Genomic DNA, 15,334 nt, shown 5'->3' with positions numbered 1-15,334 from the left:
GACCAAGTCCTTTTAAGGAAGATAATTTAAAGTCATTTGTTTGAGAATTTGTTTTTGTTTTTTTAAAATTTAAGAACATTTTGCCAGAAAAGCAGGGGACCATTTTTTAAAGGATCTATTTTGTATATGACTCCATAAAGAACTATATATGATATTAGTCAAATTTGGCCCCCATAATTCGCTATTTTTTAAATGATTCAGGTACATTAATTTGTTGTGTTATCTTATAAAAGAGTTGACATGAAATATGTTTTTCACCTATTAATTTGAATTATATGCACTCACTGGCAGTATATGACGTCAGAAGTGACGCTATCTTTATAATTCAATCAAAATCAATCAAAATTTGACATTTTTCTTACTTTTTTTCAAATGTGAAATATAGAGCGACTCTTTGAACAAGAACGAACTTTTTGTCACTTATAAGTATTGGAAAAATACATCTTTGGTGAAAATATTTTGTTTGTTCAAGCAGTCGCTCAATGTTTCTTTAAAGAAAAACTGCTTCAAAACAAGCCGTTTTATGCTAAAATTGAGAAAATGGCGGGAAAAGGTAAACTTTGTGATGTCATATTTTTAAATTGTGGGCACTAAAATCAAAATGAAAATTATGAAAAAACTTCAAATGTATTTTTGTACAAATAAAACAAAGAATTACAGTAAAATGTCAATGTTCATTTTAGGGGGCCATTTTAGGCTCAAACCATATATTGTCCTTTGATTTCATTATGTCTATTGTTCCTCTGGTGAGCAATGTGGCCCATGGGCCTCTTGTTAAGACAATGAATGAGGTATGCAGTGCAAAGTATTCCCTTCCTAATTTGATACATCTTCCCCATTCAAGGGTTTCTGATCCTCTCCAATTTACATAAACAGGGTTTATGTAGAGCGGAGGGGATCAGTAACCCTTGACTTGGGAAGATGAATTTGCTATTGTTTATTCGATTGAACAACCATTCAGAAACAGCAGAGGATCTCAGATCTGTCATTTTTGAGGCTTGTCTTTCTTTACTTTATGTAAAGATAACTTGATTTTACTTTCATCAGTCCTTGAATACCGTTATTGCAGAGTTGCTTAGAGTCTTCACTTGATAATACATAAATTTAATATTATAAGTATTTGGTACAAACAATCTAAAATATATATAACAAATAGCATAATGGTATGTAATTCATTTTAAGTAATGCAACACTGTGATGATTAAATTTAATCTGTTTACATTTTACATAGGTATAAACAAATTTTATTTTTAATTGGATTATAATTTAATCATTTCAATCTGCATACATGTGTATATTAATAATTTACATTCAAAAAGTAAAACATTTCGCTTTCACTTATCACATGTGCAAAAAACAATCTTTTTATATAAGTATATAAGTTATATGAATAAACACTTTGTTTGTTTACATCTGTTATACAAGAATATATGTTACAAAGGCTCTTTAAATGATCACATTTATATTCACTGCCACAGTAGATACATGTTTGTTGGTTTTAACAAATCATTTATCTCTTATATTGGATTTTTTTCACTTTACCCGAGCAAAACTCGGCCACAAAGAGGTTGTCCCTGGAGTCCACACATAAGCCCCATGGTTCCTGTAAATGACAGTTGTCAATGGAGCGGAGGAACTGTCCGTCCTGGTCCAGGATGTGGATGCGGTTGTTGCTGTCTGCTATTAAGATCCGACTCTGGCTGTCTGTAGTGATGCCGCGTGGACGTCCCAAGGTAACACTAGAGCTATTACCAGTGTAGGTAAAGCGAAGTTTCCCGGCCTGGTTGACCACCACTACTGCATGGGCCCAATAGATTAACACACAGATATCTAGGTTTCTGTTTTCACAGATGAACTTTGGGGTACTTGTTGAATAAAGAGGCTGTCCTTTGTCATTGTATTGAATACTTTGTTTCTCTGTGGAGCCAATGTAACGCATAACTTTTGTTTGTTCATTATTATCACTGATTACGACAACCAGGAGGTCACCAGAGGAGGTACTACAGACACCGGTAGGTCTCCACCCCTGTAGTCTGATCACTGTCTGTATGTGTGTATTCTTTATTATGTTCACAGTTCTATCTCCGTCATCAGTATAAACTAGATCCCCACTCCTTGCCACTGCTATGTCCTGTGGATTGTTCCCTGACTTGGTTTGGACGGACTTCACTAGTTTGCCTTGCAAGTTGTAGAGTCTCATCATTTTGTCATCACCACACGTCCAAATCTCGTCATCAATATGACAGGACACATGGCGTAATGGATTACCACTTCCAAACTCAGTGTTTATATCTGTGATGACCCGTGGTACATCAATGAACTGTCTGTTGGGGGGAGAGGACTCGGCACCCGGAGAATCCGTTGTGTAGCCATGTTTGTCTGATTTGATAGATAACGCTGACAGAGAACCAAACTGTTCATGAAGCTGTTCTTTGTTTATTTTCTCAGGGGTAAATTTTGGTAAGGTAGCTGTGAGTTTAGGAGGCAATCTTCTAAATTCATCATTCTTGGATTTATAGGCAGAGATGAGACCGACATCATTTGAGTTAAGTAACTTCTTCAGATCAGCAATGCTCTGTTTGATTTCAGAAATAGTGTGGGTGATTTCATTTTCCTGTTTATTTAGTACAGTCAGATAATTGGAGTCCATTTCATCAAGATCTGATTTCAGTTTCTTGATTATGGTGTCTATTTCTCTGTGCAAGTCTTGTCCATATTTGTCAATAGCCTTTGTCAGTTTCTTGGAGTTTTCATTCAGATCAGCTTTCTGAACTCGGATGATAGATGCAATCTCCTGATATTTAGGATAGACGGATTTCTCTAGTTCTTGTAAATCTCTCAGTATGATTTCTTTTTGGTTTTCTAGTGTTTCCACCACGTCAATAAATTCATGACCTTTGTGTTCTTTAGAAGAAGCACACTTAACACAAATAGGAATGTCGCATTGTTTACAGAAAAGTTCACATATTTTTGAGGAATGTTTTTGACATTTCGTAGTTGATCCCCGCTTTTCAAACAGCACCACTATGTGTTCTTTGGATAGATCTGAGAGATGTTTCCCTACACATGGGCTACACAGATAGTTGTCACAAATATCACAGTACAAACACTCTGTAGGGGGGACCGGGGTCTCACACAGATCACACCGTAACACATCCTGGGCACTGCGTCGGGGGTCCATGCTTAGACTACTTGCTTGGGTTTTTAATTGGAATTCTTGAAGAAAATATTATTCAATTATTTTAGTGTTTCTTGTCGAACGTACATTTTACTAAATTACGATTAAAATAATAAAATGTTAAAGTTGCACGTAAATATGTAAACGTTCTAGATTTTAACATATGATACCTCGATATGTTTGGACTAATTCTGATTTTTTTCAACGTGTATAGACAAAAAAGATTAAAAAACAAAATATGGTTTTCACAAATACTTACTACATTGTGAATACTTCTTCGTGAACAATTTACAACTCTGCAAATCCACGGATCCTAGTATCTTCTTTCTAGGTCTAGCGATACCATCATGTGATTGAGTTAACGCACCGTTTATAATCAAAGTACTGAAAGTACTATTAATATGTTAACAAGCATGTTGTGAATATTTTTCAAGATCAGATCTATAATGTTCACGCGCAAAAAAAGATACATTTAACTAAGACTAGCCAATACCTTTTTTTTACAGAGCAAGTGCGTTTTCCTCTAAAATGATTTTGTAGCACGTTAATTGTTACGTTTCTAGTCAATCCAAGTTATATTTAGTAAGTGATATATTTATTATTATTCATACCCTTTGCTATAGGATGCATATATACGTTATTTAAAACAGGTGCGTTAATTTTGAACTCACATAGCCCCGAGTTAATTATTACAGTCAGTTGGTGTATTCTGAATCGCCTTTTTTGCATAATAAATACACTGTAAAAAGTTTATAATTTGTTGTTTGGTATCAACAGTTCTTAAAATTGTAAAAAAAAAAAGAAGTCCGACAGAAATACTATTTTAAACATTTAAACGTATCCCTATGCCGTTAATAAAGGTTATTGATAATTTAGTCTAATATGATTTTGATTGTTCAAAAGTTGATAACACCGATATACATCACCTGTACACACAGTTTGTATAAACACAGAGAAAGCATTTAAATCGTTTGCTTTCATAATATTGGTTATGAATTATATTTGACCTCTGATGACAGAAGAAGGATGTCTTGTAAACATAAACTGTTGATGAGGAAATTTTTGAACCACTTTAATTCAACGATTTATTTGATATAAAAATGCAATATAGTAATTCATAATCTTTAAACAATCGTTCAAAACCGATTATTGATGTGTGATGTTGTTGTTGTTTCTGGGTTTTTTACTTGTTTGAGGTTTTTTTCTGCAAATTCAACTACCAGGGGGATGTGTTCTTCTATGACACGATGTTTATTATGCATTAGGGTACTCTTTTTTCGCGGAAATGATAAAATCAATAATTATTATACATTCAAATATCGTTTCATTACCTAACTCTGGGTCAAATCTCAGTAAATGCTCGCAGTGTTAAAAAGAACAATCAGTTAATTAGGTTCACTGAAAGTGTAAATATACAAAGTTAATCTGTTATTCATATTCCACAAATTATGTCTTAGTAACACAATAAGTTTCAATTGCTTATGAAAGGAAAGACGAAGGTGGGGCACAAATGCAAGGAGGACCACGCATATGAAACAATATAATATATGTGATATAATTTACAACAGTAGCATCATTTAGATACAATGTAGTTGTAAACATTGTGAAGAAATTATATGGCTCAATAAATTGAATAAACTTTCTGAAGACTTGAAAAAACCCTTACACATCTGAGTACTCTGTTTATATACATGTCAGGTGCTTCATCACCTCAGGTCTTGGTTTTAATGGTTTTCGGGTTTTAAGGATATGGGCAAATTTCCCAAACAAGATTGTGTGATTGTCCCAAAAAGGATTCACATTAAAACAAAATAAAGATTTTCCATCTTTAATTTTTTTCAAACAAAAAACAAATATTATTTCTATTATATAAAATGATGATTACATTTTTAAATAAAAATGTTTCCCGTTAATTGATTGTATAAATACTGCTTTGAAAAAATTTAAAACCATTTTAAAAAATGGGGAATTTTCTTTAAAACTGTACAACTAGCGGTACTTTAGTATAAATTAATGAATTGTGTCAGTGCTATTGTCATATTAAGGAATCTACCCTTACCCAAAATTAAATTTCTTTTAATGAAATATGTGTATACCATGATCTCAGTATGTTTTCACTTTATCTGTAAATTGAAATGCGAGTGTATATCATATAATTTTTTTTTTTTGGGGGGGGGGGGGGGGTTATAAACTTATCAGTAACTTTTAAAGGGTAGTTGAAACGATTTAAATGAGAAAAGAAATTAAAAGCTTTCTTGTTGCTTTTGGCCAAGGTTATACTGATTTAAAGAATTTCTTTTTGAAAAGCTTTATTTAAAACTATCACAAATTACATATTTCATTTAGGCAGGGGGAAGGTAAAGATTAATCAAGGGTGAAACTATGCAACCCTCACATGCATTTGTTTTGTAATTAGCACAGTAAGTTTGTGAGTCTACTCTTCTTTTCTTTTGATGTTTTAATTAAATGAAACTTTTTAAAAGATTTTCTATATATATTCCTGCATAAATATTTATCCCCTAATTGTGGCCCCTCCCTACCACCGGGGACCATGATTTAAACAAACTTGAATCTACACTATCTGAGGATGCTTCCACCCAAATTTGAGCTTTCCTGGCCTAATAGTTTTTGAGAAGAAGATTTTTATTCTTTTCTCTATATATTCCTATATAAAACTTGATCCCCCTCTTGTGGCCCCTCCCTACCCCCAGGGACCATGATTTGAACAAACTTGAACTAACACTACCTGAAGATGCTTCCACTCAAAACTAAGCTTTCCTGGCCTAACAGTTTTTGAGAAGAAGACTTTTAAAGATTTTCTCTATATATCCCTATGTAAAACTTGATCCCCCCACTGTGGCCCCACCCTATCCCAGGGACTATAATTTGAGCAAAATTGATTCTACACTACCTGAGGATGCTTCCATTTTAATGTGAGCTTTTCTGGCCTAATAGTTTTTGAGAAGAAGATTTTTAAAGATTTTCTCTATATATTCCTATGTAAAACTTGATTCCCCCTTTTGTGGCCCCACCCTACTCCCAGGGACCATGATTTGAACAAACTTGAATCTACACTACCTGAGGATGCTTCCATTTTAATTTGAGCTTTTCTGGCCTAATAGTTTTTGCGAAGAAGATTTTTCAAGATTTTCTCTATATATTCCTATGTAAAACTTGATCCCCCTCTTGTGGCCCCTCCCTACCCCCAGGGACCATGATTTGAACAAACTTGAATCTACACTACCTGAGAATGCCTCCATACAAGTTTAAGCTTTTCAGGCCGAATAGTTTTTGAGAAGATTTTTGAAAAATACCAACAAAGTTTCAATAATTCTCAGTTATTTCCCCTTTAAAGAGGGCGTGATGCTTTGTTCCAAATGTGGTTGAAATCTGCACAGTAGTTCTTGAGAAGAAGATGAAAATGTAAAAAATTTACAACGACGACGACGACTACGACGACAATGCCGACAACGACGACAACGACAGACAACGGACAAATTGTGATCAGAAAAGCTCACTTGATCCTTTGGCTCAGGTTAGCTAAAAACCAATCAAACATTAAACTAATTCTGTCTCTCAAGAATTGTCCAGAGGCCAAAGTCTAAACAATTTTAAAGAATCAACAATGTTTCAAAACGCTCGCATATACGTCATTCCATATATATTAACATTTGAGTTTTTGAGAATAATCTAAATTCTTTTCCTTTGGAGATCTTGACACCCCCATCCCCCAAAGTGGCACACCCTATGGCAAACCCTGATGATAATGATTTTGATGAATTTGAATCTAAACTATTTGAAAAGGCTTTCACTAAAGTTCCAGTTTTTCTACGCAAATGTTTTTAGAAGAATATTTTAAAACATTTTTCACTACAATTTCCTATGTAAAAATTCAACCCCCATGATACCTTATCCTGTCCTCGAAAATCATGACTTGAACATGCAATTAAGTTTAAATAACACTACCTGAGGATCTTTCCACACAAGCTTCAGCTTTTCTGGCAAAATTATTTTTTAATATATATATATTTTTAAATCAACATATTTTCAATCATTCTTAAATATGACCCCTAAAAATAGAATGTGTCCCTTCATTTTAACAAACAGGAATCCACTTCATCAAATGATATTTTGTGGGAAGTTCGGTTAGAATTGTTCCAGTGGTTCTGGAAATGAATACAAACATGTAAAAGGTTTACATACAGACAGACGGACACCAGACAAAAAATGCATGATCAAAAAAGCTCACTTGTACGAAAGCCGAGAAGGATCATTCGAGATACGAGATTCAAAATACGAGATTCGAAATACGAGATTCGAAATTCGAAATTCGAGATTCAATATCTAATTAACCAATCAAATCAAGGATCTGAAAACACGTATCCTAGCGACATCAAACTGTTCTAAATAAAGATTATTAGTACATGCTCGTATATACAAATAAATGCTATGTTCACTTCTCCCTAGCTAACTAAATAATTGTTTGTATTTATTTTTACACAGAATATTCAAGTAGACTAGTAATAATGCAGTGTGTTTCGCAGATTTAAGTGATTTTGTTTGCCCTTGTGCATTTCCACCTGATGCGTTTGAACCCTGGGGTATTTCACCACCAATAGTTTAAACCCCGGCTTTATTCACCCTTTTTGTGTAAAAATGCGGTTATGGTACATGTAGAGAGCTTCATAAGCGGAGCCAATTTTTTTCGGTATGGGGGTCCTGGGCCACTTTTCAATAATTTTACTATGTAAATTTAATAAGCTTCAATTTTCCCGAGGAAAGTCCAGACCCCCTGACCCCCTCCTTTATAGACCCCCTCCGCGCATGAAGATTAGTATCTCAAATATGTTTTAATCTAAATATAAATAATCAGTCCAGGTTTCACCAATAAATATAAGCATTACTTATCGTTTTTTATGTATACAGGCATACACTTAAATACTATGATTATAAACTAATCATTGAAATATTATCACATCATACGGAATTATTAATTAATACAATTTCCCCCCCCCCTTTTCTTGAGTAAACAACTTCTTACATGTATGAGTCTTACTTTTGGCATTGTTTTTTAATATAGAAAGATACATATTCTGTACAATTAAAGGTAGGGATAATAGGGTGCCAATTTGTTCACATTGCCGATTTCTTGTGCAGAGAAAAGTAAAATTTTAAAAATTTGATTGTGCATGAATTTTTCAAAATGTATTGTTGTAGTTTGTCATAATTCATTCATTGATATATTAACAAGAAAGAATAGAAGGTATAGACAGGCATATGTATCACACCCAAGTTGAGTGTCTCTGTAGTTTCCTAACCCAACCCCCCCCCCTACCCCCAACGCATCAAAATTGACAATAATTGCATATAAATCATACAAAAGTTTACTTTGTATGTAAGTAACTCTCTAAAGATGTAAATAAGCACTGCAAAGGTGTGTGTACTTAATATTCTACTACATTACACTTAGCCAGATAAAATGTAATCAGGGTGAAGCTACAAGGGGCGAGAAGTGCAAATTTACCAATTTGTCGCCATACACACAGAACACCAAATAAAGAAACTGTGTGTGGTGTGGGGAATGCATAGAAGATGGCGGCAAATTATCTCAAATAACCAGTGCGGAAACCAACAAATAGGCTGTTATTTGTTACCTATCCTGCAAATACATTGATAAAAAATGTTATCGTCACATAACATAGCCGATTTAGTTAATGTTTACATATGGTCAACGTACATGTAATTCTAATGTACATGGAGGCGGACGTATCAGGCGGGGATCCAGAAAAATTATTTTCAAAAATGATCGGTTGAATTACATTAAATGCTTTGAAAATTGTTTTAAACTATCGCGTGGGTCAAAATGCATGATAGAAGCTATGTACAGTGTAATTGGAAACTTTCATTTTATATCAATATGTAGTATTACGTACCTATTATAACAAATGAGAGTATAGCCCAACTGCCACAAACAATACATGTTTTTTACCGGCACCCCATACAAAAATGAAACAATTGTCGTTTTATTTACTAAACATGTGTGTGGTTCAAGATTTTTCAAAAGGACATACCCGATTAGAATTGAAAAATGCGTCGTTTAAAACTAATTTTGTCAAATTTTTTAGATTCAATTAGTTATATTTTGGTCCATTTGGGTAAATAGATGCACCAGCGCAGCTCTAATTTATATATAATCAGGCCATCAATTCGAAATATTTTCATAAATTAATAGCTTTAAAACCAGTGGATAAAAAAATGAAAGTCGAACTCGACGAGTGTTAATACCTGTGATGAATGAATGGTACAGTAGGATATGCGCAAAAAAGTCCTGTCTACTCTTTCCTACCCTATATTTATTGGAACATTAAAACCGATTATAAGAGTCAAATTTAATCAAGTACGGATATATATATATATATATATATATATATATATATATATATATATATATATATATATATATATATATATATATATATATATATATATATATATATATATATATTTATATATATATATATGTATACCTGTTTATCAAAAGTAAAACTACTCATAATTTATCTATAGTGCATCGTTATGGAGCTACACAGAAAGTTTGAAATTAATTTGCCGAGCCAAATAAAAAAAAGCCTGGAAAACGAAGAGAGAACGAAATGGGGACAGAATAAATGACAAATTAAATTAGGACTATATAGCCCCCCCCCCCTCCCCCCCCCGAAATTTATATACTGAAAACAGATTATTGAGTACAACATCCGCACACAATCTAAAGAAAATTTCATGTTTTTTTTATCATTTTCGCTAGCTAATGTAAGACATCACAATTACCCCAAACCCCTCACGGAAAAGGAAATACTAGGTGATGGGAGAGAGAGAGAGAGACAGAGAGAGAGAGAGAGTCGATGTAAATCACACGTGCGCTAACACCGTTCAAATTAAAGCTTGCTAGTTGGTCTGCCCTACCCTAGCTACCTCCTCTCTTTTGTCCTTTGAGAGGCTTAATTGTCTGTATATGCTTGTATCAAATCAAACAATTTCAAATTCTAAATCAAAATTGAATATGACACTACAAAACTCACTCTCTCTCTCTCTCTCTCTCTCTCTCTCTCTCTCTCTCTCTCTCTCTCTCTTTCTCATATCAACAATGACATTGATACCCTACAATACACTATTCCTACCTGGATTGTTGTCATTGAGGTTGTAAATCATTATATCTTCTTTGGTTTAAAACTTTATCATAACCTATATTTTGACATGTCGATTATTTCATTGAATTTCGTTTCATAGCTAAAACCACACTCAGTTTTGATTATTTAGATTAAACAGATCTTTTTTCACGAGCCGATTTTTACACAATTGGGGCGAATACACTATGGGTTAAAATGGTTCGGGAAATACATACAGGACAAACAAAATCACAAAGATTCGCAAAGCCAACAGTGTTATCACTAATGTAATTGTTTATATTGTGTGGGGTTAATTCATCAATGTTAATTTAACCATTTTATAACCATTACATAAGAGCTATTAAGACATTTATTTGTAGGAAAGAGCATGTACGAATGATCTTTATTTAGAACAGTTTGATGTTGCTAGGATACAGGTTTCAGATCCATGATTTGATTGGTTAATTTAGATATTGAATCTCGAATTTCGAATCTTGAATCTCGTATTTCGAATCTCGTATTTTGAATCTCGAATCTCGAATGATCCTTCTCGGCTTTCGTACACTTGAGCTTATAATAAATGTAGATTACATATTACACTGTGCATCCTCAGTCCCCCCCCCTTAACTATTTTAAGTCAGAGTTTCAATAACTATAGCATTTGGATTTTTTATGGAAAGAGGGATAACTCTAATTTACTTCATTATTTATTTCTCGAGTATTTAAATGACAATTCAATTTTCAATTACAGGGTCAGACTGGCTCGAATACTGGCGCCAGATAGCTCAGCTGGTAGAACATCTGACAGGATTTGAGATCAAAAATTTTATTTTTTATGTATAAAATGGTGTACTGGAGCATTTTAAATGATTGATCAAAATATTGAATGTTAAAGCTGAACACCGCTCGTAAATAGGCACTGTCCGCCATATTTCTCTTTAATCACTGCTGTCCATACAACCCTTATATAAGGGACATACCTCTAAACAGTTCAAAGTACTTCGCTGTAGAGGTCTCACCTGTGTGGACGTACATTTTGCCTCGCTGTGTTACCCGGTCGCGATGAAATTATCAAATTTTACGCACTTTTTGAAGCCAGGAGAATACTAACATCAAATAAATTGGTAAATGCATTATTTACGAACAGAAAATGAACATAAGATAAGAAAAAAATGCATAAAATCTAAAGACCACGAAAGGAATACTACATGTCGGCCACGAGGTTCAGGTGTGCAATCGGGTGTAACGAAATCGAAGGGTTTATATACCAGGTATCTGTGTGACGGTGCCTATTTACGAGCGGTGTTCAGCTTTAAGTAAGGATAACTTGGTTTTGCTTTCATCAGTCCTTGATTACCGGTATTACAGAGTTGTTTTGGGATTGCACTTGATGATGCAAGAATTTACAATTATAGGTATTTGATACAATAAGTTTATAAACACATATAACAAATAACTTAATGGTATGTAAATCATATTAGGTAATGCAACACTGTGATGATTAAATTTAATCTGTTTACATTTTAGATATGTATTAACAAATTTTATTTAGTTGATTTAATCATTTCAATCGGCAGACATGTATAAATGAATGTAATGCATTCAATGAATAAAAACATTTCGCTTTCATTTATCACTTGTACACAAATATGAATATGCAGTCAGTTTGTTTACATCTGTTTTACAAGACTATAAGTATATAATTTCAGAGGCTCATTTAATTATCACATTTATAATCACCACCACACTAACTATGTTGACAGTAACACATGGTTTATTTGTAATATTGTATTTTCTTCACTTTACCCGAGTGTAACTCGGCCACAAAGAGGTTGTCCCTGGAGTCCACACATAAGCCCCATGGATTATGTAATTGACAGTTGTCAATGTAGCGGAGGAACTGTCCGTCCTGATCCAGAATGTGGATGCAGTTGTTGCTGCCTGCTATTAAGATGCGACTCTGGCTGTCTGTAGTGATGTGGCGTGGATATCCCAAGGTAGCACTAGAGATATTACCAGTGTAGGTAAAGCGAAGTTTCCCGGCCTGGTTGACCACCACTACTGCATGGGCCCAATAGTCTGACACACAGATATCTAGGTTTCTGTTTTCACAGATATATTTATGGATACGTGTTGAATAGAGAGGCTGTCCTTTGTCATTGTATTGAATACTTTGTTTCTCCATGGAGCCAATGTAACGCACAACTTTTGTTTGTTTATAATTATCACTGATAACGACAACCAGGATATCACCAGAGGAGGTACTACAGACACTTAGAGGTCTCCACCCCTGTAGTCTGATCACTGTCTGTATCTGTGTATTCTTTATTATGTTTACAGTTCTATCTCCGTCATCAGTATAAACTAGATCCCCACTCCTTGCCACTGCTATGTCCTGTGGATTGTTCCCTGACTTGGTTTGGACTGAATTCACTAGTTTGCCTTGCAAGTTGTAGAGTCTCATCATTTTGTCTTCACCACACATCCAAATCTCGTCATCAATCTGACAGGACACATGGCGTAAACCATTTCCAAACTCAGTATTTATATCTGTGATGACCCGTGGTTCATTAATGAACTGTCTGTTCGGGGGAGAGGACTCAGCAGCCGTTGTGTATCCATGTTTGTCTGTTTTGATAGATAACGCTGACAGAGAACCAAACTGTTGATAAAGCTGTTCTTTGTTTATTTTCTCATGGGTAAATTTTGGTAAGGTAGCTGTGAGTTTAGGAGGCAATCTTCTAAATTCATCATTCCTGGATTTATAGGCAGAGACGAGACTGACATCATTTGAGTTTAGTAACTTCTTCAGATCAGCAATGCTCTGTTTGATTTCAGAAATAGTGTGCTTGATTTCATTTTCCTGTTTATTTAGTACAGTCATATAATTGGAGTCCATTTCATCAAGATCTGATTTCAGTCTCTTGATCATGGTGTCTATTTCTCTGTGCAAATCGTCTCCATGTTTATCGATAGCTTTTGTCAGTTTCTTGGAGTTTTCATTCAGATCAGCTTTCTGAACCGGGATGATAGATGCAATCTCCTGATATTTAGGATCGATTGATTTTTCTAGTTCTTGTAAATCATTGAGAATGATTTCTTTTTGGTTTTCTAGTGTTTCCACTATGTCAATAAATTCATGACCTATGTGTTCTTTAGAAGAAACACACTTAACACAAATAGGAATTTCGCATTGTTTACAGAAAAGTTCACATATTTTTGAGGAATGTGTTTGACATTTCGTGGTAGATCCCCGCTTTTCAAATGGCACCACTTTGTGTTCTTTGGATAGATCTGAGAGATGCTTACCTACACATGGGCTACACAGATAGTTGTCACAAATGTCACAGCACATACACTCTGTAGGGGGGACCGGGGTCTCACAGAGATCACACCGTAACACATCCTGGGCACTACGTCGGGGGTCCATGCTCAGGGACCTTGATGGAATTTTTCATAAAAAGATTTCTGTAAGACATAATAATTTAATTATTTTAATTTTAGTTTTAGTTGTTGAACATTCGCTTATAAGGCTTAATTTTACGGCAAAAAATGTGAAATCTTAAAGTTGCAAGTGTATCATTTTAAGTTCTAGATTATGACCTACTAGACATTTCTACGCCTGGGCTTGATTTTATCAGGGACGTATATACTAACTGGTTTTGAGCGAATAAATGAACTGAACTGAACTGAGGGAAGTTAACCTGTATTTAAGGGCATTTTTGGTGAACAAATAAAAAACCTATAAGTGTTTTAAAATTATCTGACATACAATTTCTGAAGTAGGTCTGGGTTCAGGAAGCATAGGCTACGTAGCGAATGGTTAGCATAGGTTAGTATATACGTCCCTGATTTTATATACTATAGACCAGTTGCTAGTTAAACAGTTTCCTGCAGATAAAATACAAATACTTACTTCGTGTTGTGTACCACTTCTTCGTGAACAAATTATAAATCTGTACAAGTTTAACATGACGTAGTTTGTATTTTTACTTCTTGGTCTAGCGTTACCATCACGTGATTATGTTAATGCCCCCTTTAAAATCAAAGAACTGAAAGTACTCGAAAGCGGTTAGCCTGCTTGTTAGAAAAAAATGCCAGATTTCTTATTAAAGTCACTGCAGTACGTAGTCTCCATTTAAAAAAAAAACAAAAAAAAAACAAAAAAAAAAACACTACAGGTTTCAAAATTTGAACTAACATTGTCCCAAGTATATCATTACATAAACAGTCATTCGGGGTATTCCAAACCCTTATTTTAAAACATCTTAGTTGAACATATTTTACATGTATAACATATTAACTTTGATTGATTGGTATAAACAAAAAGGAGATAATTTCAGGTAAACAATCTGCTTTACAAAGAGTTCCTATTTTTGTCATAACATTTGTTAAATATACGAGTTTCGCGGAGGTGTTATGGAAGTATATGGAATCTGAGTTACATGTAATTATGTACATATTCAAATTTTTAAGCAACGAAACGTAGACCAAAAACAAACAAAAAATACTGGAGACAATTTGTTCACAAATCAGATTGTATTACGTAGATTAACACATTGATGACGCCAGGACTGAAAGTTGAATGTCGTGTAAATTTAATCGGAGAGCATTGTTAACATATTCAAAATATAAGTAATCTAAGGACTCGAATAAAGTATTTTGGTGTGATTTATTGAGAATCAAAAATAAAAATACTGGGAGAGATGATAGTTTTATCAATCATTCGCTAAAAGTTATGTAAATTTGCTTCTATTTCCTCTGTCGTTGTTTACGATATAAAATCCGACTAGAACAACACTACCTCGTATGTATTGAACTTCAAATTTTACACATATCGATAGTTTGAACAATGCTTAAGCTGCTAGGATCCAATGTTTTGTTTTGTTTTGATGCAACAAACCGTTTTCCGTGCAAACTGTATAAACGTTGGGAAGGTTTTTCCGAGAACCGAATGAATAAATATTCAATTGAGAAGACCATAGAATTC

The 15,334-nt window shown here is 34.1% G+C and overlaps 2 protein-coding genes across 2 annotated transcripts; both read right to left on the bottom strand.

The window, feature by feature from the left end:
- Positions 1–1,451: 1,451 nt before the first annotated feature.
- On the bottom strand, positions 1,452–3,532 carry LOC128163834 (tripartite motif-containing protein 2-like). The gene is made up of 2 exons (XM_052827503.1): positions 3,452–3,532; positions 1,452–3,216 (listed from the first exon to the last, which is right to left on the bottom strand). The coding sequence occupies exon 2, from the start codon at positions 3,179–3,181 to the stop codon at positions 1,511–1,513; it is 1,671 nt and encodes a 556-aa protein (XP_052683463.1). The 5' UTR covers positions 3,182–3,216; positions 3,452–3,532; the 3' UTR covers positions 1,452–1,510.
- Positions 3,533–11,844: 8,312 nt separating this feature from the next.
- Positions 11,845–14,350, bottom strand: LOC128164327 (E3 ubiquitin-protein ligase TRIM71-like). The gene is made up of 2 exons (XM_052828120.1): positions 14,261–14,350; positions 11,845–13,812 (listed from the first exon to the last, which is right to left on the bottom strand). The coding sequence occupies exon 2, from the start codon at positions 13,772–13,774 to the stop codon at positions 12,119–12,121; it is 1,656 nt and encodes a 551-aa protein (XP_052684080.1). The 5' UTR covers positions 13,775–13,812; positions 14,261–14,350; the 3' UTR covers positions 11,845–12,118.
- Positions 14,351–15,334: the final 984 nt, after the last annotated feature.

Source organism: Crassostrea angulata, chromosome 9 (assembly GCF_025612915.1).
Source record: "Crassostrea angulata isolate pt1a10 chromosome 9, ASM2561291v2, whole genome shotgun sequence".
Classification (NCBI taxonomy): Eukaryota; Metazoa; Mollusca; class Bivalvia; order Ostreida; family Ostreidae; genus Magallana; species Magallana angulata.
Note: the sequence above shows the minus strand (reverse complement) of the source record. Positions and strands in the feature narration are given on the sequence as shown.